This window comes from Salvelinus sp. IW2-2015, unplaced genomic scaffold (assembly GCF_002910315.2).
Source record: "Salvelinus sp. IW2-2015 unplaced genomic scaffold, ASM291031v2 Un_scaffold649, whole genome shotgun sequence".
In the NCBI taxonomy this organism is placed as follows: Eukaryota; Metazoa; Chordata; class Actinopteri; order Salmoniformes; family Salmonidae; genus Salvelinus; species Salvelinus sp. IW2-2015.
The window spans coordinates 496,243-520,346 of NW_019942589.1; the positions used below are offsets into that span (position 1 = coordinate 496,243).

General features: G+C 42.4%; 2 protein-coding genes and 1 long non-coding RNA gene across 6 annotated transcripts in view; 2 read left to right on the forward strand and 1 right to left on the reverse strand.

The window, feature by feature from the left end:
- Positions 1 to 10,441, forward strand: part of LOC112068695 (long-chain-fatty-acid--CoA ligase 1) — a 51,215-nt gene extending 40,774 nt beyond the window's left edge. For all 4 annotated transcript variants that reach the window (XM_024135893.2, XM_024135894.2, XM_070438279.1 and 1 more), the window contains exons 14-21: positions 1,398 to 1,493; positions 2,068 to 2,140; positions 2,400 to 2,488; positions 5,579 to 5,695; positions 6,407 to 6,550; positions 6,782 to 6,883; positions 8,074 to 8,145; positions 8,380 to 10,441. In XM_024135893.2, the coding sequence (XP_023991661.1) occupies positions 1,398 to 1,493; positions 2,068 to 2,140; positions 2,400 to 2,488; positions 5,579 to 5,695; positions 6,407 to 6,550; positions 6,782 to 6,883; positions 8,074 to 8,145; positions 8,380 to 8,520 (834 nt within the window). In that variant the 3' untranslated portion in view covers positions 8,521 to 10,441. The remainder of the gene's footprint in view (positions 1 to 1,397; positions 1,494 to 2,067; positions 2,141 to 2,399; positions 2,489 to 5,578; positions 5,696 to 6,406; positions 6,551 to 6,781; positions 6,884 to 8,073; positions 8,146 to 8,379) is intronic.
- Positions 994 to 14,653, reverse strand: LOC112068697 (uncharacterized). The gene is made up of 4 exons (XR_002893616.2): positions 14,401 to 14,653; positions 13,643 to 13,853; positions 13,309 to 13,403; positions 994 to 8,672 (listed from the first exon to the last, which is right to left on the reverse strand). It is a non-coding gene; the product is annotated as an uncharacterized lncRNA (long non-coding RNA).
- Positions 14,654 to 14,674: 21 nt separating this feature from the next.
- LOC112068696 (caspase-3-like) lies at positions 14,675 to 23,758 on the forward strand. The gene is made up of 6 exons (XM_024135895.2): positions 14,675 to 14,938; positions 15,833 to 15,972; positions 18,119 to 18,247; positions 20,613 to 20,788; positions 22,320 to 22,434; positions 22,677 to 23,758. Exons 1-6 carry the CDS (start codon positions 14,874 to 14,876, stop codon positions 22,904 to 22,906), a joined length of 855 nt encoding a protein of 284 aa, XP_023991663.1. The 5' UTR covers positions 14,675 to 14,873; the 3' UTR covers positions 22,907 to 23,758.
- Positions 23,759 to 24,104: the final 346 nt, after the last annotated feature.

Below are 24,104 nucleotides of genomic sequence, written 5' to 3' on the forward strand. Positions count from 1 at the left end.
CTTGTGTGCTGTGCTCACTTGAACAGGAAGATGGTGTGGCGGTTCTTCGTGGGCAAATTTTGTCATCAAAGTCTGGCATTCTCTGGATTTATGGTGCTTTCAAGACAACTGGGAACTCGGGTGGGGGGGGGCGACGACAAGGTCGAATCATGACGTCGGTGCTCTTCAGGTTGGAGCTCTAGAAAGAGGCCAGAGTTCCCGGCTTGAAATTCCGAGTTGGGTTACCGTTCAAAACGTATTTTCCCAGTCGGAGCTCTTTTTTCCCCTAGAGGTCCCAGTTGTCTTGAACTCACTGAAGTCTGAGATTTCTGAGTTTTGAGTGCGGCAGAAGTCCTGCTGGATTGACAGCATGGCCAATGTTGAATGTTTATCCTTTTAAGCTTGGAAGAGACCCTTAAACCCAGATTTGGACCACACACCCACTCCACTGAATAGCAGGCTAGTGATTGCTTTGCAATGCTTGCAGTTAGCCACCGAGTCCTCCTAAACCACTCATTGTTGAATTTGCGATTTCCAACTTGTTGTGTAATGTTTATGACCAATGAGCACCGATAGGTTTTATCTATCATTTCTCTTCCTATAACAAGGATTTAAATGGATTTTCCAGTAGATTGTCGACTTGATTCATGATGACTGSTAGCTTGCTAGTTAAGATTTTTAAACTTTTATGTTGACATGATCAGTCCAATCAAAGCTACGGTAAATATAACGTGATTTTTATCTGTGGCTTATGACCTTGAGCTGCCATGGATGGGCACTTTTAATGTAACTCTATGGTAGCACCCAAGGGGCTTGAGCACTCCCCGTATATTTTGCGGTGACGTAGTGTCCCTATCAGTGACAGAACACTGAGCCAATCACGTCGCAACTAGAGAACATTACCAACCCCTACACTCCATATTTTACGCTGGCTGCCCCACCACAGAAAGCACTGAGCGAGGCTGAAACACCTGCATTTTGGAGCTGCCTTACTCAAGAAAGCAAAAAAGAGACCATGTTTGTATGCAGCTTTATTGACTCATTGATTTATTTATTTTTTTATTAAAAAAGTTGTTTGCCATCAGGTATGTGACATGTAAAACAGGCAACATTAAAAGAACTGGTGGGGTTCAAAATGGGTCGCCACTGTTCTTGAAGGTTAATAAACTCACTTGTTTGAGAACAGAAAATGTCTCTGCTAATTATTTAAAAATGTAAATTCATAATTTCTACACACTTTCTACCTGGTTTAAGTTCAGGCTTGAGTATTATTTTTTTCATTCATTTACCAAAAATATATTAAAGAGAATTACTCGACACACTCAAAACCTCCCTCGACCCAAATTTGAGAATCGCTGGTTTATTGTGAGGTACAACCATGGATGTCAATAACGTCTTTCCTCCTTTGTGCTCTCCAGAACAGTCTTGGTGGTCGTGTGAGGCTGATGATCACAGGAGCGGCCCCAGTTTCTCCAACCGTCCTGACGTTCCTTCGTGCCGCACTTGGCTGCCAGGTGAGACTTCCCTTCATTGATTTACAAATTTAAATGACAGGTGAACAAAAGGATAAACTCTCGTCCATGCTTCCACCAATCCAATGCTTCTAAATGTGTGGGGAAGAGTGCACAAATGCCCCCTTTCCCAGAGAATTTGGATGCAGAGCCTGGTTGCATTCTAATTCTTTAACCTTCTAAAGAGGTGTGCACTCATTCACTCCCCCTCATGCATTTAAAAGCATTGGATTGGTACAAGCATGGCTGGAAGGAATTTCACCCATATCCAACACACTAGTCATTTCCTTTTAAATCCTTTAGGGTGAGTTTACAGGCGCACTCTTTGGGGGGAGAGGTAGAGAATCGGAATGTAGCCCTTTTCATACCCTAGAGAAGTAGCTCCCTCTTTTGACACTTCCTGTTTGTTCAATAATGTTCTCTTTCTATCAGTCAAAACAATCACTTCATGCTTAGGAATCAACCTCCTACCCAACCAGCCTGCTGTGGTGCTGAAGATGGATAATACTAGCATCAGAAACACAAGTTACTCCATTACAGTGCTTTCAAATCAATGTATGGTGCTTCTACTTGACAGTTTTACGAAGGCTATGGTCAGACTGAGTGCACAGCCGGGTGTACCATGTCCGTGCCTGGGGACTGGACAGCAGGTAATACACACATTCAAGCGTTACCGACACATTCAATTACTACCACATCACACAACGCATACCACCACATGCTTAATCCAACAAACAAGTCACATAAATGGCTCTACACCCGCTCTACACTCTGATTCTACAATGATTTAAGAACAGTTTTACTTCTGTCTTGTGTGGCTCACTGGAATCTTCATGAAAGCTTGTTGACATTATGAYAGAACAGACAAAAAGTGTTACTGAATGTGACAACGCATCTCTTTCTGCCCAGGTCATGTGGGGGCTCCACTGCCCTGCAACTATGTAAAGCTGGCAGACGTGACTGAGATGAACTACTTTGCTGCCAATGGGGAAGGAGAGGTGAGGTGTAAAGACCATTGGAAGTCCCACCTTGGTTTCTTGCGTGCCTTTGATTGGAACAGCCAGTCTCAAATTGCTCCCTGTCCCTCCCCCTTGGCCCTAACCAGTCGATGTTAGCATATCTGAAGGGTCTGAGTGGGTATAAGCACTATAGTGGTAAAGCTTCCACCTTACTGATCTGCAAACATTGAAAGATAAGGGCCAAGTGCAGTGGTAAGGCTTTAATACATGCGGTAAAGAGATGTTTAGAGTTCGACCAAAACAATGTAAACACCATGGAAATTCCACACATGGGTCCCCCCTGGTGGGGATAGATCCAGAATTTCCTCATTGCCACCCATCAAAATTAGCCTATCAACTCCAATACATGTTCATGTCATCGTCACCAATCAACTGCATTACACTTAAAAACGACTTAAAATACCACAATCGATTTCTATATGGCTAGCTATGCTACTAGCTTATCTGAACTTATCCAAGTTAGCAAACATACTTTTTTATAAATGGTATATGTGGACACCCCATCAAATGAGTGGATTCAGCTATTMCAGTCAGACCCATTGCTGACACGTGTATGAAATCGAGCACACAGCCATGCAATCTCCATAGCCAAACATTGGCAGTAGAATGGCCTTACTGAAGAGCTCAGTGACTTTCAACGTGGCACCGTCATGGGATGCCACCTTTCCAACAAGTCAGTTCGTAAAACTTCTGCCCTGCTAAAGCTCCCCCAGTCAACTGTAAGTGCTATTATTGTGAAGTGGAAATGTCTAGTGGCAACAACGGCTCAGCCGCGACGTGGTAGGCCACACAAGCTCACAGATTGGGACTGCGGTGTGCCGTAGTGCGTAAAAACCGTCTGTCCTCAGTTGCAACCCTCACTACCGAGTTCCAAGCTGCCTCCGGAAGCAACATCAGCACAAGAACTGTTCGTCGGGAGCTTCATGAAATGGGTTTCCATGACCGAGCAWCCCCACACATGCCTAAGGTCACAATGCGCAATGRCAAGCGTCGGCTGGAGTGGTGTAAAGCTCACCGCCATTGGACTCTGGAGCAGTGGAAACTCGATCTCTGGAGTGATGAATCACGCTTCACCATCTGGCAGTCCGAAGGACAAATTTGGGTTTGGCAAATGCCAGGAGAACGCGAGGAATAATGGTCTGGGGCTGTCTTTCATGGTTCTGGCTATACCCCTTAGATCCAGTGAATGGAACTCTTAATGCTACAGCATACAATGACGATTCTGTGCTTCCAACTTTGTAGCAACAGTTTGGGGAAGGGTCTTTCCTGTTTCAGCATGACAATGCCCCCGTGCACAAAGCAAGGTCCATACAGAAATGGTTTGTCGATTGGTGTGGAAGAACTTGACTGGCCTGCAAAGAGACCTGAACTAAACCCATCAAACACTTTTGGGATGAATTCGAAAGRTGACTGTAACCAGGCTAATTGCCCAACATTAGTGCCTGACCTCACTAATGCTCTTGTGGCTGAATGGAAGCAAGTCCCTGCAACAATGTTCTAAAATCTAGTGGAAAGCCTTCCCAGAAGAGTGAAGGCTGTTATAGCATCAAAGGGGGGGATRAACTCCATATTAATGCCCATGATTTTGGAATGAGATGCTTGACGAACAGGTATCCATATACAGTTGAAGTCAGTTTACATACACTTAGGTTGGAGTCATTAACTTGTTTTTCAACCACTCCACATATTTCTTGTTAACAAACTATAGTTTTGGCAAGTCGGTTAGGACATCTACTTTGTGCATGACACAAGTAATCCAACAATTGTTTAGACAGATTAAGTGTTGAAGTGCAGCATCATGTTGTGGGGGTGCTTTGCTGCAGGAGAGACTGGTGCACTTCACATCATGAGGAAGGACAATCATGTGGATATATTGAAGCAACATCRCAAGACATCAGTCAGGAAGTTAAAGCTTGGTCGCAAATGGGTCTTCCAAATGGACAATGACTCCAAGCATACTTCCAAAGTTGTGGCAAAATGGCTTAAGGACAACAAAGTCAAGGTATTGGAGTGGCCATCACGAAGCCCTGACCTCAATCCTATCTCAAATTTGTGGGCAGAACTGAGAAAGCGTGTGAGAGCAAGGAGGCCTACAAACCTGACTCAGTTACACCAGCTCTGTCAGGAGGAATGGGCCAAAATTCACCCAACTTATTMTAGGAAGCTTGTGGAAGGCTACCCGAAACGTTTGACCCAAGTTAAACAATGTAAAGGCAATGCTACCAAATACTAATTGAGTGTGTGTAAACTTCTGACTCACTGGGAATGTGATGAAAGAAATAAAAGCTGAAAAATCATTCTCTGTACTATTATTCTGACATTTCACATTCTTAAAATAAAGTGGTGATCCTAACTGACTTAGACAGGACATTTTTACTAGGATTAAATGTCAGGAATTGTGAAACTGAGTTTAAATGTATTTGACTAAGATGTATGTCAACTTAAACTGTACATTTGGTCATGTAGTCTGTTTTCTAAACCCTATTGTACAAACTTCTAAATATTATGCAACAAAAAATTGGCCAAATCAGACTTTAGTAACCACATTATGTGCCTGCTAGAACACATTAATCATGACGGATTTGATGAATATCCACATTGTTAGATAAGGTTTTTTGAATGACCTCCAATGGCAGCGTCCTTGGTCTGCCTTCCATTGATCTCTTTAACGCATGTATTGGGACCTACTGGAATACTGAGATGGGTCTTCTCTGGCTTGCTTTATTGGGATGGGTTTTCCCAGTTGAATTCTTTTCTTTAACATTTATTTAACTAGGTAAGTTAAGAATATTCTTATTTACAATGACGGCCTACCCCGCCCAAACCCGGACGACGCTGGGCCATTTGTGCGTCGGCCTAAGGGACTCCCAATCACGGCCGGATGTGATACAGCCTGGAATCAAACCAAGGACTGTAGTGATGCCTCTTGCACTGAGATGCAGTGCCTTAGACTGCTGCGCCACTCGAGAGCTTGCTTTGATACTTCACAATTTTATCAATAGCCTTTGAGGTGGGTGCGTAGCCTGGTCTCATGTTTGTATTTGTGTATAAAATTCTGCTTCTTTGCAGGTGTGTGTAAAAGGACCAAACGTATTCAAGGGCTACCTGAATGACCCGGAGAAGACAATGGAGGCCTTGGATCAGGATGGCTGGCTCCACACGGGAGACATTGGGAAGTGGCTGCCTGTAAGTACTGTCAACTCTACATTCAGCTACCTCTGTGTTTCTCAATTCTGGTCATTTTTTTTTAGGCTTGATGGTGACTTGATTAGTTGAATCAAGTGTGTTAGTGCTAGGGCAAAAACAAAAATGTGCACCCCTTTGGGTCCCCAGGACCAAGATTGGGAAACACTGAGCTAGCCTATAAGGCAGCGTATGGCAATTGTCCTCTGGTGGGGCTTGCACAGTGACAGTTGTTGTGCCAGAACGCTCACCACACATGAGGTGAAATATGCCAATTAGGAATATAGGGGATGATTAGGTGGCTGATGGAATGGMGCCAGGTTAGGAATTTAGCCATGACAATGGGGCTAACACCTGTACTCTTACGGTAATTGCAATGGGATTTTTAATGACCATAGGGTCAGGACACCCGTTTATCGTTCCATCCGAAAGACGGCACACTATGCAGYGCAATGTCCCCTTCACTGCCCTGGGGCATTGGATCTCCTTAGCGCTTCAACACCACTGCCAGCAGCATCTGGTATCCCATCCAGGGATCGATCAGGACTGACCCTGCTTAGATGATGATGATGATATAAGTACCAGGAAAAAGAGATCAGCAGACACTGGCCCACCCCTGCTATTGGGCCTCAATCTGTGACTGACTAAGAGTAGTAATGGGGCTAAATCTGATGTAGCTCACTACTGAGTTTAGTTTGTTTACTGTACTTTCAGAATGGCGTTCTGAAGATCGTGGACAGGAAGAAGAACATCTTCAAGCTGGCTCAAGGAGAGTACATTGCCCCGGAGAAGGTCGAGAACATCTACATCCGGAGCGACCCGGTGGCCCAGATCTTTGTCCATGGCGATAGCTTGCAGGTGTGTGACAAACCAAATACTTTCTATTGATGCACTTTGTTTGTGGTTGGGTATGTAKGTGCATAACGTTTGTTGTGGCTGTATTCACCATCGAACTGAAACTTGTTTGGGTTACACTTATGACTTTCATGTATAAGCCACTGCTTGTAAATGTTGATACATTTGTAAATTAGTATAAATGCTTATGAATTGTAAGAAGATAAATGTTTGAAAATGTCTTGTTTGGCACAGGCATGCCTGGTGGGCATTGTGGTGCCTGATCCAGACTTCTTACCAGGATGGGCAAAGAAGAAGGGCATCGAGGGTTCTTATTTGGAGATGTGCGCAAGCAAGGTTAGCTAGCTTCAGTGGTATGGCAGATTTACCATCAACTAACAGTGTATTCAGTGGCTAAGTTCCACAGTCCATCCTCTTAAACTTCAACAGGTGTTGTCCTCAGAAAAATGTAATTGCAGCTTGAAGAGCCTCTACAGTAACTCATGGACCAAACACCAAGACAGTCGGGAAGAGGTCACGACAACGCCTTTTCCCCCTCAGGAGAAGGAAAAGATTTAGCATGGGTCCCCAGATCCTCAAAGTTCTACAGCTGCACCATCGAGAACATCCTGACCGATTGCATCACTGCCTGGTATGGCAACTGTTCGGCATCCGACTGCAAGGCGCTACAGATGCAGTGCGTACGGCCAAGTACATTACTGGGGCCAAGCTTCCTGCCATCCAGGACCTATATACTAGGCGGTGTCAGAGGAAGGCCCAACAAGTTGTCAGACTCAATCACCCAAGTCATACTGTTCTTTCTGCTACCGCACGGCAAGCGATACCYGAGTGCCAAGTTTAGGTCCAAGAGGCTCCTTAACAGCTTCTACCCCCAAGCCATAAGAATGCTGAACAATTCATCAAATGGCCACCTGGACTATTTACATTGACCCCCCCCCTTTATTTTACACCGCTGCTACTCGCTGTTTATTACCTATGCGTAGTCACTTTACTCAACCTACATGTACAAATTACCTCGACTAACCTGTACCCCTGCACACTGACTCGGTACCAGTAACCTGTATATAGCCTCATTATTATTTTATTGTTACTCTTTATTTTATTTCTTTAGTTTATGTAGTAAATATTTTTTTTAACTCTATTTCTTGAACTGCATTGTTGGTTAAGGGCTTGTAAGTAAGCGTTTCACGGTAAGGTCTACACCTGTTGTATTTGGCGCATGTGACATACAACTTGATTTGATTTGGAGTGTAAAACCTTAGAATAAAGCAATGTATTGGGCATGCTAGCGTGGATATCGGAACAAGGCCAATCTCATCTCATCTCACTCATCACAGTTTTTGTTTGTACTGAAAGTGTCCAAGAAAATGTGACCCCTGACATGCAATTTTTTTTGGGGGGGGGAGATTGTATTAACAATAGACTAACGAACAAAATACTACAAGATAGTTTGAGTGAACTATCCCTTTAAAGTACAGCCATTAAGATTGTCTACACTGCCTTGTCTAAAGTGCCTGTCTTTCCAGGAGTTGAAAAATGCCATTCTGGAGGACATTCTGAGGCTGGGGAAAGAAGGTGGGCTGAAGTCTTTTGAGCAGGTAAGGCATCCTTCCTAATACTTCACACACTCCTTAGGCACCATTTAAACAAGATAACACTCACAAGTGATGTTGGTGCCAAAATGTGCATGATTATAATGCTGCCTCTAGCCCAGAGTACTCTTGGATAATAAAAAAAACTACATTTGCATCTCAATGGGACTCGGCTTGTTAAATAAACGCTAAATGCATAATAAGCGGAATAATGAATAACATGCTCTCTGTCCCGTGCAGGTGAGAGATATCTCGCTGCACACGGAGATGTTCTCCGTCCAGAACGGCCTCCTGACGCCCACGCTCAAGGCCAAGAGGACCGACCTTCGCAGTCACTTCCGAGAGCAGATTGACCTGCTCTATGCGAAGATCACGATGTGAACCCCCCGGTAGAGGGGAAAGGGAAGCAGAGGGTGACGATCATCTGGAAACCATAGCCCGCTCCACTTGAATGTAATGCTCTTCGGATGTGATGATTGGCGACGGTTGTGCCCTCCCTTGTCTACTGTGACAGTGTCTTTGGTCCCCTTGCGCTGTAGAGGAGATGGAGAGGGAGGGAGACGGTTATGTTAGAGGCCTAGACCGGGATTTGTACAAATGCAGGTAGACCATGCACTGCGATTAGACTTTTAAAGGCGATTTTTTTTCCCAGACGTTCACGGCGCGCTGTGTTTACGGCAAACGTGATCATGTCAGCACAATCCCTTTTAGAAGTAAATTGCAGTGCACAGGTTTATCTACATTTGTTTATATCTAGGCCGTAGTGAAAGAGGGAGAGATTCATGCCTTACTGTCCATGTGACTCTCTGTCAACCATTCCTGTCAGCCATTTCAAGTGCCGATCGAGTCGTCTGTTTGGAGTTTCTCGACCATCTCACGGTCGGTAATCCCTCAATTGTGTCAGTTTCAATTAACTCATTTTTACTAATCATCTCTAAGTTCTGACAAACTTTAGTTTTATATTATTTTTGTTATGTTAATACCACACCCATGCAGATGTTTCAGTATCACCCTACTGCCTTGTTCAACTTGAGAAATACAGTAGCTATTTATAGCAGTCTATTTAATGTTTGTCTCTTTTAATTTAATTTGATATTTAATATCATTGAGTGTTACTGTAAGTAGTGTCTGTCTGTAGAAGGGGGGAAAAAATCACGAGGACATCAATGGGTCATGGTTGATACAGTAGAAGTGCCATGTTTTATTCTCTGCATTCCCTTTCTCTGCATACCAACATTGTACTGTCAGAAGGCCTAGTCTAAACCTTTCTGAACAGTTCCAGATCTATTTTACACACAAGACAAGTAGGAAGACGTCCATTCAGAAAGGTGTTATGATCTTCTGAACCGCTAATGGTACAAAAGCCTGGCAAAGGAAACAAGCCTCCCACACATCAGGGATAAAAGACTAGGTGGTTTGTTTTCGTTCTGGTATTGCACATGCAAAGTGCCACCGATGTTTCTGCTCTTACACAGAAACATTTATTCTGTAAGTGTCCTTAAAACTACAGTGGCCTCAATGTGCCAAAATGCACACGCTGGTACCTCCTCCTCCTATCCACAGAAAACTTAGTCCTATCGGCCAATTGGAACCTGGGTCATATTCCGAAGGCAACAATCAGGAGCCAGCCGCCCAATTCCGATTCTCTCACCGAAATGTGCACTTGTTCACATAAAAGGAATAATTGAGTGTAAGAAATGATGCAAGGTCTCTCTAGCTAGCCCATGCTTACACAAATCCAATGCTTTTAAATGTTTTCAAATGGAGGTAAAACTGACCTTTGTCCAATTGAACTGCACACTCACCATCCATTTGAAGATGTTTGCTCCCATTTGATGCCTAATGAAGGATACCCTGGAGAATGATCAGGTTAAGCTGGTTTAGACCAGTACCAAGCCATGGCTCACTGGCCCCTTGCAAGCTTGCTTTTTTTGGACAAAAATAGTGATTATTTGTGTTAGGCCTAACCAACCATTTACCTCGTCTATAATGTGGTTCCTTATATAATTTCAGTCTCCTTTGCCATCTAACAAAAAGGGTCCTTTTGTGAATTCAGGTTATTTAACAATGAATTAAGTGCTCATGATACACATTGACCTGTTTGTTAACATTGTTCTGTACCTGACTGGGTTTATCTGCTTGGATTACGTTATCGAGACACCGTCACAGATGGCCAATACTAGGAACTTGTGCTCTCCTTAAATCGACTTAGCAGTGTTCGGTTTCGATGTGTTTTGTACAGGAGTGAAAATCATACCTTTTCATTTACTTGACTGTACCAAATAAACACTTTTGTCTCTGCTCTCTGATTAATCTTTTTTTTTGTATACGGACATTCTTTGTGATGTACGCAATACGATGAAACTGTTTTCAGTCATCAAACGTTAAACTTTATCAAATGCATGGTTTTATTTCGATTCCCATTAGCTTTTGTAGAAGCATCTGCTACTCTTCCTGGGGTCCACAAAAAACACACATGACAAGTAACACTGATAGACAAGGACAGTCACACATAAGAAATAAAACAAATGTCGCCTCACAGTCCCTGCCTTTCCATGAGATGTTTAATCCATTTCCTAAAGGTAATTTTACTGTTTTCTTGAGTGTTTGGATTTCCATGCAATCGTGGCTCTGTATAATACTGGAGACCCCTGGTGGCATGTCTTGTGGGATATGCATGGGTGTCTGAGCGGAYTGTTATTTGATTATGTAGACAATCTGGAGTTTTCATTGCAGTAATACTTCTCATGAAAACTAGAAGAGAAGCAGTTAATCTATCATGAACCCTCAACCAGGATGGACTGGCGTATTAGTTCTATATGTGCTGCTCTGTGTTGAGCCAGCTGCAGCTTTGCTAGGTCTTTCTTTGCCGCACTTGACCATATTACCTGACGCATAAGACCAGAGCCTTAACTAATACAGTTGATTTTTGTATAGAAAAAAAAAACTCACTTTTTTTTAACAGACATACCCCTTCCCCATCTTCACAACTTTGTCAATACTTTGACCATGATAATTGACCATCCTAATTGACCATCCTGTTATACCTAGGAGTTCGCTTCCTCAACTTGCAGTGGTCACACCCTTTATGCACAACTCCAGTTGAGGTTTACATTTAGGTTCTGAACCAAATAAAATGCTTTAGTTTTATGTATTTAAGACTAGATTTATTACTAACCACCCATTCTGATACAAACTCTTTATTTAGAAAGTCAGTGAGCTCACAGGCTTTGGGTGCTGACATGTTAAGTGTGGAATCATCCGCATACATAGTCCTTCTAGCTTCGTGTAAGACCTGTGGCAAATAATTTGTAAAAATAGAGAAGCATAACGGCCCAAGTCAACTGCCTTGAACACTGGGTTCTATTGGATAAACTCCAACCATGTGATCGCAGGTGATGTAAAGTCGTAGCAAGTGAGTTTCTTCAATAACAATTTATGATCAATAAGGCTGAACTGAAATCTAACAATACAGCGCCAACTATCTTATCCATTTATTTTAACCAATCATCTTTCATTTGAGTAAGTGCAGTACAAGTTGAGTGCCCTATATCTGAAATTCAGAAGTTGAAAAATGATAGTGTGTGGCTCAGTTGGTAGAGCATGGCACTTGCAATGCCAGGGTTCGATTTCCACGGGGAACCAGTACAAATGGAAATGTATTCACTCACTACTGTAAGTCGCTCTGGATAAGAGCGTCTGCTAAATTATTAAATGTAAAATGTATTTGGTCAAACACAATTCTCTCCATCAGTTTACTTAGAACAGGCAGAAAACGGATTGCTGGCTCTTACAGCCGTCCAAAGGGTGCTTTACTATTTTTAGGCAGTGGAATTACTTTCGCTTCCTTCCATGCCTGTGGACACATGCTTGGTGACTCAATTTGCAGATAAATGGTTTGCAGTCATATGTTTATTATAAAATCACTCACAAAATAATCCAGAACAAACAAGTACCAGAAAACAGGTAAGGAGTTGGTAGTTTATCAATGTTCAGTTATCAGAAACATCCTACCAAGCTATATACAATTCTACGCTATCAGAACAACCAGTAGGGCCGGCATTAGTGCGTATGTTATCGTGTGTGTGTGTGTGTTGCTTCACAGTCCCCGCTGTTCCATAAGGTGTTTTTTAAATCTAATTTTACTGCTTGCATCTGTTACTTGATGTGGAATAGAGTTCCATGTAGTCATGGCTCTATGTAGTACTGTGTGCCTCCCATAGTCTGTTCTGGACTGTGAAGAGACTGGACTGTGAAGAGACCTCTGGTGGCATGTCTTGTGGGGTATGCATGGGTGTCCGAGCTGTGTGCCAGTAGTTTAGACAGACAGCTTGGTGCATTCAACATGTCAATACCTCTCATAAATAAAAGTAGTGAAGTCAACCTCTCCTCCGCTTTCAGCCAGGAGAGATTGACATGCATATTATTAATATTAGCTCTCTGTGTACATCCAAGGGCCAGCTGTGCTGCCCTGTTCTGAGCCAATTGCAATTTTCCTAAGTCCTTTTTTGTGGCACCTGACCACACAGTAGTCAAGGTGCAACAAAACTAGGGCCTGCCTTGTTGATAGTGTTGTTAAGAAGGCAGAGCATTGCTTTATTATAGACAGATTTCTCCCCATCTTAGCTACAACTGCATCAATATGTTTTGACCATGACAGTATACAATCTAGTGTTACTCCAAGCAGTTTAGTCATCTCAACTTGCTAAATTTCCACATTAACTGTCATACCCCATCAGAACCCAAAATATAAGCTAGTTTTGCTCCATTGTTTGTAAACGACACTGTATAGCCTCAAAACATGATTAAAATTCTGCAAGTCAGTCTTTGCATCCATAGCTCTGTCTATGAAATTGAGAGTGGCTAAATTAACATTTAATTCCTCAGAATGTACAACAAAAAACATCCTTCTACGGATCACTTTTGGACCACATGTCATAAGGGCTACTGTCATAACAATTACCTAACAGATGTCATAAACAGTCTCGACAGCTGGTTTCACCTTATGGCAAGTTACTTACTCTGGGATAACCTAATAGCAACGCATCGGAGGTTGCCTGTAGGTACTGATTACAGTTGAACTTGAAAGGGTTAAAGTGCGGTAGTACCATTGGTTAACAATCTTCAGTTATGACAAATAGGACTTTCTTGGTGTTACCTTATACATACCTGTAGTAATGCCATAGCTCACTGTAACTGGTGACCAGGAAGATCTTCCCATCCATCTTGGCCTGTTCCTTCTCAAGTGCAAACACGTGCACGTCCTTTGAATTAGAGGGCAGTCAAAACTACAGTTAGCTGAAAACAAATGTCATTTTTTTCTGTTATTATGACACATTGAAGTGCAATGAAACACACACGTCACACAAAAGGGAACAAAGTCCTCCGGACATACCTGCTCACAGATCTGTTTGTGCCGTCTTGTCAAATCCTATGGTCAATGTCAAACATGACAGCACAAACAGATATGGCACCACGTTACTGCAGAGATGCTGGTGCGTACCTCTCTGGGCAAAGTTGATAGCCATACATTGACGGGGGAAGAGCCTCCATATGGAGGATGGCTGCCATGGCCGGGACAGCCTTGGTTTGAAGCGAGAGGACAAAGGACACTGCTGGAAGGACTGAGCTAGTTGTTCCACCTTCTTCAATCTGTTTCCCCCAATCACCCGTGTTCATCTTCTATGTGATGCAGGCTGCCACCACAGTCATTTCTGCATGTAAGAAAAAACATTTTTATTTGATTACTTTAATGTAGTTGTGTCAGTGTTTTTCATATCTAACTTTAACAATGATCAATACTGAAGGCATTACTATAGACCTATGGATCCATCTCTGATTTTGCATTCACAAGAATATGATTGTGAAGCCCCATCATTARTAGGCCTAGCAGAGAATGGATGGGATGTCGCTGGAGAAATGTAGCTAGGGCCAACATTCAAATTCCCGACACATTGGATGCAAGGACTGACAGGCCATGAGAATGACAAGATTGTTTTAGCGACATTCATAATTTTGTTTACAAGCATTCAATTGTGGATGAATTGGTACTAATTAATTGTGTATTACAGCCTGATTAAATCGGACTAGCCATACACACTGCACATTTAGCCAGAGTTGAGTGTAATATGTACCAGTAATGTTGTTAATGCTAGTACCACTAAAATGTATAATAAGATGTAAAAACCTGCTTAACGTTTGCTAAGCTAAGCTAACGTTACAGAATTCGATTTACAGCAGGAACTGAATCTATCTACTTACAGGAACCCGTGTTGAAAACGTTGTTTTGCTGCGAAAAGTGACGTACTTCCAGTGCGCTAGAAGTGTGCCTTACTATCCAAATAGTTGAGCACATTATACTTTTGTCTCATAAGCTGAATTCGTGCAATATGGCTATTACATATTACAAATGCATATAGCCCATCAATATGGAGCCACAAGTTATGTGTATTATTAATATTATTTTTTAGATGGGATCATATGAGTGGTGTGGAAACCGAACGCCCCCTTGCATTGGTTTTGATGGTGACGTAATCTAATATTATTTACTCCGGACGCTACTATTGGTTGGTTGCTGACTGTTGTTTGTAACAAAGAACTCCAGGAAGACATACGCATACAGTATATTGGCTTTATAGAAGTGTGGCAATTTGCACGGTCTGACCAAAACTTTACTACGATTTTTTAAAATATATAATAACTGACATTTGTTTGAAATCGATTCGCAGAATACCATGTCAGTAGCAAACGATTTGAGCGCTGGGGACTGCATTGACGCCAGGCGGGGCGATGGACAAGAGTGAGATTCTTTGTTATCACAATGCATGCATTTTACGAAGTAGCCTAGTCAACCGTGGTAAAGTTGGTTTGAGTGTCGATATTTACCAGACAGTCGGGCCTTCCACATGTTATTAAAAATAATTGTAATGAAATCAGGACATTCGGCTACATTGTTACTTGATCATCGTGTTGCGGTCCTTGTGGTCGTGGAGTCTGATGCCAAATTTGGTTCATGGCCAGTATAGCTAGACTACATACAGGAAATTGGCAAAATTGTTTTTGTATCACGCCTATAGTTGACACACACACAGCCATATCTATGACAAAAAATATACGTTTTACAATAGGATATATATTGTATCTCTTATGTAAAACGTCTTTTCTTTTTAGTCATAGAAATGGCTTACCAGTCCGAGGGAGAGGGAAGGCACAGGGTCAGTCACATGGCAACATCCCTGGGATAATTTTGAGTTAAGAGCCTGCCTGGTTAATGCTTTTGAAATGCATTCTTCAGCCCTTCCTTAAAGTAATCACTGATCTGATGATTCTGCAGGTGAAAAGTAAGGGCACCACCTCATAGCTCATCCACACAATCCACATGTCTGATCAGTGATTACTTTGAGGAAAGTAGGAGGGAAGGATGCTCAAAAGTATTTCAACAGATCACATGTATCCTTACTCAAATCCCAGTCCGAGATCTGACTTACACAGAGTACCAGATTGGTGTATTGCTGTGATCTAACTAGTGGTCCTGTGTGGCTCAGTTGTTACGAGCTACCAATGACAAAGTCGTAGGTTCAATTCTCAGAGGGATAATGTGCATAGACGAAAATGTAGGCTATGCAATCACTAGATTGCAAGGGACTTTGGATGAAAGCGTCTGCTAAGTGGCATCTGTTTTATTATTTCTTAGGTGTGAGGGCCCCCGTGGTGGCTCTGGGTCTATGCAGGTGGACGCCAAACCTCACTCCCATAGCTTCAGGTACAGTCTCAGTTACCCCAGCATTGGCCAGTGTATCATCATCAACAACAAGAACTTTGACAGAAAAACAGGTATTGTATTTGTTCATTTGTAGACATAGGGTGATGTTTTTCCTTGTCTKGTCTATGTCTAACACATGTGTTTTGTATTTGCATAAAGCTTGTTGTTCAGCTTCTTCCCAATGGGTGAAACTAGTTGAAATTGCATCATTATAACCTGATTAAATTCTCGGGCCGACTCTTTTCTCTGTACATATCAATGATGTCGCTCTTGCTGCGGGTGATTCTTTGATCCACCTCTACGCAGACGACACCATTCTGTGTACATCTGGCCCTTCTTTGGACACTGTTAACAAACCTCCAAACGAGATTCAACGCCATGCAACACTCCTTCCGTGGCCTCCAACTGCTCTTAAATGCTAGTAAAACGAAATGCATGCTCTTCAACCGATCACTGCCCGCACCCGCCCGCCCGACTAACATCACTATTCTGGACGGTTCTGACTTAGAATATGTGGACAACTARAAATACCTAGGTGTCTGGRTAGACTGTAAACTCTCCTTCCAGACTCACATTAAGCATCTCCAATCCAAAATTAAATCTAGAATCGGCTTTCTATTTCGCAACAAAGCATCCTTCACTCATGCTGCCCTCGTAACATTCCCTCGTAAAACTGACTATCCTACCGATCCTTGACTTCGGCGATGTCATTTACAAAATAGCCTSCAACYTTCTACTCAGCAAATTGAATGCAGTCTATCACAGTGCCATCCATTTTGTCACCAAAGCCCCATATACCTCCTCCACTGRGACCTGTATGCTCTCGTTGGATGGTCCTCGCTGCATATTCGTCGCCAAACCCACTGGCTCCAGGTCATCTATAAGTCTTTGCTAGGTAAAGCCCCACCTTATCTCAGCTCACTGGTCACCATAGCAACACCCACCCGTACCGCATATTTCACTCGTCATCCCCAAAGCCAACACCTACTTTGGCCGCCTTTCCTTCCAGTTCTCTGCTGCCAGTGACTGGAACGAATTGCAAAAATCACTGAAGTTGGAGACTTATATCTCCCTTACTAACTTTAAGCGTCAGCTGTCAGAGCAGTTTACTGATCGCTGCAGCTGTACACAGCCCATCTGTAAWTAGCCCATCCAACCAACTACCTACCTCATCCCCATATTTGTTTTTGTTTTCCTGCTCTTTTGCACACCAGTATTTCTACTTACACATCCTCATCTGCACATATATCACTCCAGTSTAAATTTCTAAATTGTAATTACTTCACCACTATCGGCCTATTTATTGCCTTACCTCCTTACTCCATTTGCACACACAGATTGTTCTATTGTGTTATTGACTGTATGTTTGTTTATCCCATGTGTAACTCTGTGTTGTTGTTTTTATRGCACTGCTTTGCTTTATCTTGGCCAGGTCACAGTTGTAAATGAGAACTTGTTCTCAACTGGCCCACCTGGTTAAATAAAGGTTAAATATTTTTGTATTATTTTTATTATGTAAACTGTTTGTAATGACATTACCTCACCCAGCTTTGTCTGCTGGGTTACTACTGTAAGAATATGTGTAAAGGCAGCGGTGTAAAGTACTTAAGTAAAAATACTTTAAAGTACTAAAGTAGTTTTTTGTACTATTCCTATTTTATACAACTTTTACTTCACTACATTCCTAAAGAAAATAATGTACTTTTTARGCCATAKATTTTCCCCGACACCCAAAAGTATTTGTTACATTTGAATGCTTAGCAGAACAGGAAAATGGTCCAATCCACGCACTTATTAAGAGAACATCCCWMGTCATCCCTACTGCCTCTGATCTGGAGGACTCACTACACACACATGCTTTTTTTTGTAAATGATGTCTGACTGTTGGAGTGTGCCCCTGGCAAGCTGTYAATAAAATAGAAATAAAATGGTTCCATTGGGTTTGCTTAATATAAGGAATTTGAAATTATTWATATTTTTACTTTTGATACTTAAGTATATTTAAAACAAACTTTTAGACTTTTACTCAAGTCATATTTTACTGGGTGACTCACTTTTACTTGAGTCATTTTCTATGGTATCTTTACTTTTACTCAAGTATGACAATCAGGTACTTTTTCCACTACTGTGTAAGGCTGTATGTACACAATGATGACACACATTGCATATCCAGAAAGCAAATAGAATTAGTCTAATAACTTGACTTTGTTTTTWAAGGTATGAATGTACGCAATGGCACAGATGTGGATGCAGGCAATGTGATGAATGTGTTTGGGAAACTGGGTTATAAGGTGAAGGTTTACAACGACCAGACAGTGGACCAGATCAAGCATGTTTTAACCACAGGTAAGCATGTTCGGAAGTCAGCACCACCACTGACAACCACTACAGAGATAGGTTTGTCTTCGTATGAAGATCATACACAGAAGACATTCAGTAAATMAAGTTTTAAAAGCAGCCCATTCACAATAAAAACAGGTACATGGTCTCCTGTACTTAAACTGAGAATCAACAATATGATGTTGCCACGAGCAACAGGGTTAACCAAAGACATTGCAGATGAGCGGGATGCAAAACTATCCGCTCTCACAGTATCTGCACATGTGCACTGTTGCACTTCATTCACTCACCTGCAACGTGATGGCTGTGTGAAAACAATGGTGGAGAAAATGTGCGACTCGCTTCCCACTTCTTGTCCCGGGAAATCGTCCCAATACTGCTCTTGTCTACCTTTTAAAGGGGCAATCCGCYGTTGAAACAATAACAAAACCCRACCCCCACCATGTTTTGGTAAAAAGCTGAGAGATGAGGCTGAAGAAATGTAACCATTTTCAAACTCATAGACAGGACTGACCATCCATGATATCAACATTATAGTATTAACCATGTTTTAAAATGCTGTACAGTGTTTGTTTACATTTACTTTGTTTACAAACATTGAAGTAACGCAAGCTTATATTTTGGGTTCTGATGGTATACAACAGTTTAACTAAGGGTACATCAATACTTTCTAAGTCCCAAAATTGATGTAGCAACAGCAGATTTCTCCTGGCTGATATGACAACAGCCAGTGAAAGTGCAGGGCGCCAAATTCAAACAACAGAAATCTCATAATTAAAATTCCTCAACCATACAAGTATCTTATACCATTTTAAAGGGAATCTTGTTGTTAATCCCACCACAGTGTTCGATTTCAAAAAGGCTTTACAGCGAAAGCACCACAAACGATTATGTTAGGTCACCGCCAAGTCACAGAAAAACACATTTTTCCAGCCAAAGACAGGAGTCACAAAAAGCAGAAATAGAGATAAAATTAATCCTAACCTTTGATGATCTTCATCAGATGACACTCATAGAACTTCATGTTACACAATACATGTATTTTTTGTTCGGTAAAGTTCATATTTTATATAAAAAATCTCATTGGCGGTTATGTTCAGTAGTTCCAAAAACATCCGGTGATTTGCAGAGAGCCACATCATTTCCAGAAATACTCATAATAAACGTTGATCAAAGATACAAGTGTTACACATGGAATTTTAGATCCCACTTCTCCTTAATGCAACCGCTGTGTCAGATAAATAATTTTAAAAAAGCTTTACAGAAAAAGCAAACCATGCATTAATCTGAGTACGGCGCTGAAGCCCAATCAAGACAAAAAGATATCCGCCATATTGTGCAGTCAACAGAAGTCAGAAATAACATTATAAACATTCACTTACTTTGATATCTCATCAGAATGCACTCCCAGGAATCCCAGTTCCACAGTTCCACAGTAAATGTTTGTTTGTTCGATAATGCGGGATGCGTTAGATCCCAAATGTGGTCCCGTGTGGCTCAGTTGGTAGAGCATGGCGCTTGCAACGCCAGGGTTGTGGGTTCATTCCCCACGGGGGCCAGGATAAATTGTATGAACTTTCCAATTTGTAAGTCGCTCTGGATAAGAGATCTGCTAAATGACTTAAATGTAAATGTAAATAATGTCCATCATTTATGTCCAAATAGCTACTTTTTTAGCGCGTTTTGTAAACAAATCCAAAGTCACGAAGCGTGTTCACTAGGAGCAGACAAAATGTCAAAAAAAGTTCCGTTACAGTCCGTAGAAACATGTCAAACGATGTATAGAATCCATCTTTAGGATGTTTTTAATATAAATCTTCAATAATGTTCCAACCGGAGAATTCCTTTGTCTTCAGAAAAGCAAATGGAACAGATCTTGCTCTCACATGAACGAGCGTCACAAGCTCAAAGCATCTGCCAGACCTCTGACCCATTCCCTCTCATTCGGCCCCACTTCACAGTAGAAGCCTCAAACAAGTTTCTAAAGACGGTTGATATCTAGTGGAAGCCTTAGGAAGTGCAACATGACCAATATCCCACTGTATCTTAAATAGAGGCTGAGTTGAAAATCGACCAACCTCAGATTTCCCACTTCCTGGTTGGATTTTGTCTCCGGTTTTTGCCTGCCATATGAATTCTGTTATACTCACAGCATCATTCAAACAGTTTTAGAAACTTCAGGGTGTTTCTATCCAAATATACTAATAATATGCATATATTAGCAACTGGACTGAGGAGCAGGCAGTTTACTATGGGCACCTCTGGGCACCTTATTCATCCAAGCTACTCAATACTGCCCCAGCCATAAGAAGTTAAAGTGTCTTGTCAATTCTGTGAAGGGCCTATCTAAAACATGATGTTGTGTTTCCAGCCTCCAAGGAGGACCCCAGCCGCTCCGCCTCGTTCGTGTGTGTCCTGCTGAGTCACGGGGACGATAGTGTGTTCTTTGGAACGGATGCCTCCATCGAGCTCAAGAGCCTCACCAGCCTGTTCCGGGGCGACCGCTGCAACTCGCTGGTGGGCAAGCCCAAACTCTTCTTCATCCAGGTACTGTTGCCATCACGTGTATTCCTAGAACCGACTTTTAAAACTGCACAGTAGCAAATTTACAAAGCCGTTGCACCTGTTTGGGGTTTTTGTTTTCTAGATGGAATTAAAGTGAAACAAAAGCACTAGAACAACAATATGAAGTTAAGGTTAAAAGAAGGTATAAGATAGAGGTTAATTGAATCCCCTACTGACAAAACAGGTCAGTCTCGTCCGCAGTCAAATCAAATGTTATTAGTCACATGCGCCGAATACAACAATACCTACAGTGAAATGCTTACTTACGAGCCCATAACCAACAATGCAMTTTAACAATAGCGAGACTATATACAGGGAGGTACCGGTACAGAGTCAATGTGTGGGGGCACCGGTCAGTTGAGGTAATATGTACATGTAGGTAGAGTTATTGAAGTGACTATGCATAGATGATAACAACAGAGAGTAGCAGCGGTATAAAAGAGAGGGGGGGCAATGTAAATAGTCTGGATAGCCATTTGATTAGGTGTTCAGGAGTCTTATGGCTTGGGGTAGAAGCTGTTTAGAAGTCTCTTGGACCTAGACTGTTTAGAAGTCTCTTGGACCTAGGCGCTCCGGTAGCGCTTGCTGTGCGGTAGCAGAGAGAACAGTCTATGACTAGGGTGGCTGGAGTCTTTGACAATTTTTAGAGCCTTCCTCTGACACCGCCTGGTATAGAGGTCCTGGATAGCAAGAAGCTTGGCCCCAGTGATGTACTGGGCCGTACGCACTACCCTCTGTAGTGCCTTGCGGTCGGATGCCGTGCAGTTGCCATACCAAGCAGTGATGCAACACATAGGTGTTCCTTTTGTCCAGGTTGGAAAGGGCAGTGTGGAGTGCAATAGCATCATCTGTGGCTCTATTGYGGCGGTATGCAAATTGGAGTGGGTCTAGGGTTTCTGGGATAATGGTGTTCATGTGAGCCATGACCAGCCTTTCTAGGGCACTTCATGGCTACAGACGTGAGTGCTACGGGTCGGTAGTCATTTAGGCAGGTTACCTTAGTGTTCTTGGGCACAGGCGGTGGTCTGCTTAAAACATGTTGGTATTACAGACTGACAGMGAGAGGTTGAACATTTCAGTGAAGACACTTGCCAGTTGGTCAGCYCATGCTCGCAGTACACGTCCTGCTAATCCGTCTGCCCCTGCGACCTTGTGAATGTTGACCTGTTTAAAGGTTTTACTCACATTGGCTGCGGAGAGCGTGACATACAGTCTTCCAGCACAGCTGGTGCTCTCATGCATGTTTCAGTGTTATTTGCCTCAAAACGAGCATGGAAGTAGTTTAGCTCGTCTGGTAGGCTTGTGTCACTGGGCAGCTCTCGGCTGTGCTTCCCTTTGTAGTTTGTAATGGTTTGCAAGCCCTGCCACGTCCGACAAGCGTCAGAGCCGGTGTAGTACGGTTCGGAAGTCAAGAGGTGAGGGATGGTTCAAAAGTTAGCCTTTGCGTTTTTGTGTGTGTGTGTGTGTGTGACTGTGACCATGTCTCCTGTTTCCCTGTGTGTGTGACATGCAGGCGTGCAGAGGTACTGATCTGGACGTGGGCATCGAGGCAGACAGCAATTCAGATGGGAGCTCGACCAGGATCCCTGTGGAAGCAGACTTCCTCTATGCCTACTCCACAGCTCCAGGTCCAAGACATGTTCCAAAGCCACACACACATACATAGAAGCACTCTCCAGTCAAGTTGCCTTGTTTCCTTGAAGTATGCACAGATCTATAAGTAGTTGGATCTGTGAAAGCAAGGCTACCACCCTTTTACTTCTACCAATCCATCCACTTAAGATCTGTTATTATCTCGAGCAAGGATGCATTTTCTGAATTATTCAACCAGGCCCTTGACTCTTATGCACTCTCACACGTCTTCCCACAGGCTACTACTCGTGGAGGAACACTCAGACTGGCTCCTGGTTCATCCAATCGCTGTGTGAGATGATTGGCAAATACAGCAAAGAGCTGGAGGTCCAACACATCCTGACCCGGGTCAACCACAAAGTGGCGACAGAGTTTGAGTCTGCGTCAAATTCTCCTGGTTTCGATGCCAAGAAGCAGATCCCCTGCATRGTATCAATGCTGACCAAAGAGATGTACTTTACACCCTGATAGGAGAAAGGTGTGAAGAAGCTCTTCATTTGCCTGCTTCCAGATCYATTTTAGCTGTCTCGCCAACAGCTATGGTCACTGTTATAGGAGTTGGCAAGAGAAGAAAAACAGACCTGGGATCAGGCTAGCTTCTATCTGAGTGAGGGCAATAGATGTGTGTTTTGGTTGTGGATTGTATTAGCTGAATTTTTAACACCACTGCTCAATCGCTCTGGATCAAGTTGGACTTGGTTTAAACTTGTAGACTTAAGTATCACATTTTATGTTGGAGGTTGAAAACTCTGTCATGCTTTCATCCTGATGTCATGCACAGAGAAGTTGACTTTTCTTCAGGGTTGGGGTCAGTTCCCGCTTCAATTCCATCAATTGAGGAAGTGAAAAATCCTAATTGTAAATGTTACATTTAATTAACTTCCTAAATGCACTGATTGATTTGAAAGTTGAYTTGACCGCAACCCTGTTTCTTACTGAATTATCCTTTTTGTGTTAAGTTTAACGGAGGATGTGTATAAAGTTTTGGGAGTAGATTGCAGATTGCAAAGTTTTGGGAGTAGATTGTGTGTTGTAAWCAAATCATGGATGTGCAACTCGTCTACAAGCACCAGCAATTCTCCCTCAGGTTTCTCATACAGTTTTATTTAAACATTTCATTTTATTATTTTTACAATGTCTAGAACCACATACATTTTGTTGGATACTTGAATGAGTAGTTAAAGTGCATTCCTCAAGGGATTATGTTACATTTGTCTTTTGTGTTGGTTGAAATTGTTTATATATATTATTTAAATTGCAGGATATTGTTTAGGTCCATTATAGTTGTACTGTGAAATAAACTATCCTGTAAAAAATMTATTCTCCAGAAATAAGACTTGCTTCCCTTTCGCCTTCCTTCATGAAATCAGTGTCTCTTTCAGTCGGCTCCAAACGGTCAATTGCAAGCTCTTCCTGACCCGAACATGACCAAATGCTTATTCCGTTTGTAGGTTAAAAACATTTGCTCCTGTCCTGGCATAAGCAAGTGTGTGGTATGCCGGTAGGATGTGTATGATGATAGTAGAGAGGATGTGTCCTCTCTAACTTGGAAGATACATTTTGCCTACATATTAAAGGCCCAGTTGTAGAAGCGCTACTAGACAGTAGGCTTAAAGGTGCACTCCGGTAGTGATGCGTGGAATCAGCTGTTTGTTCAACCACACCC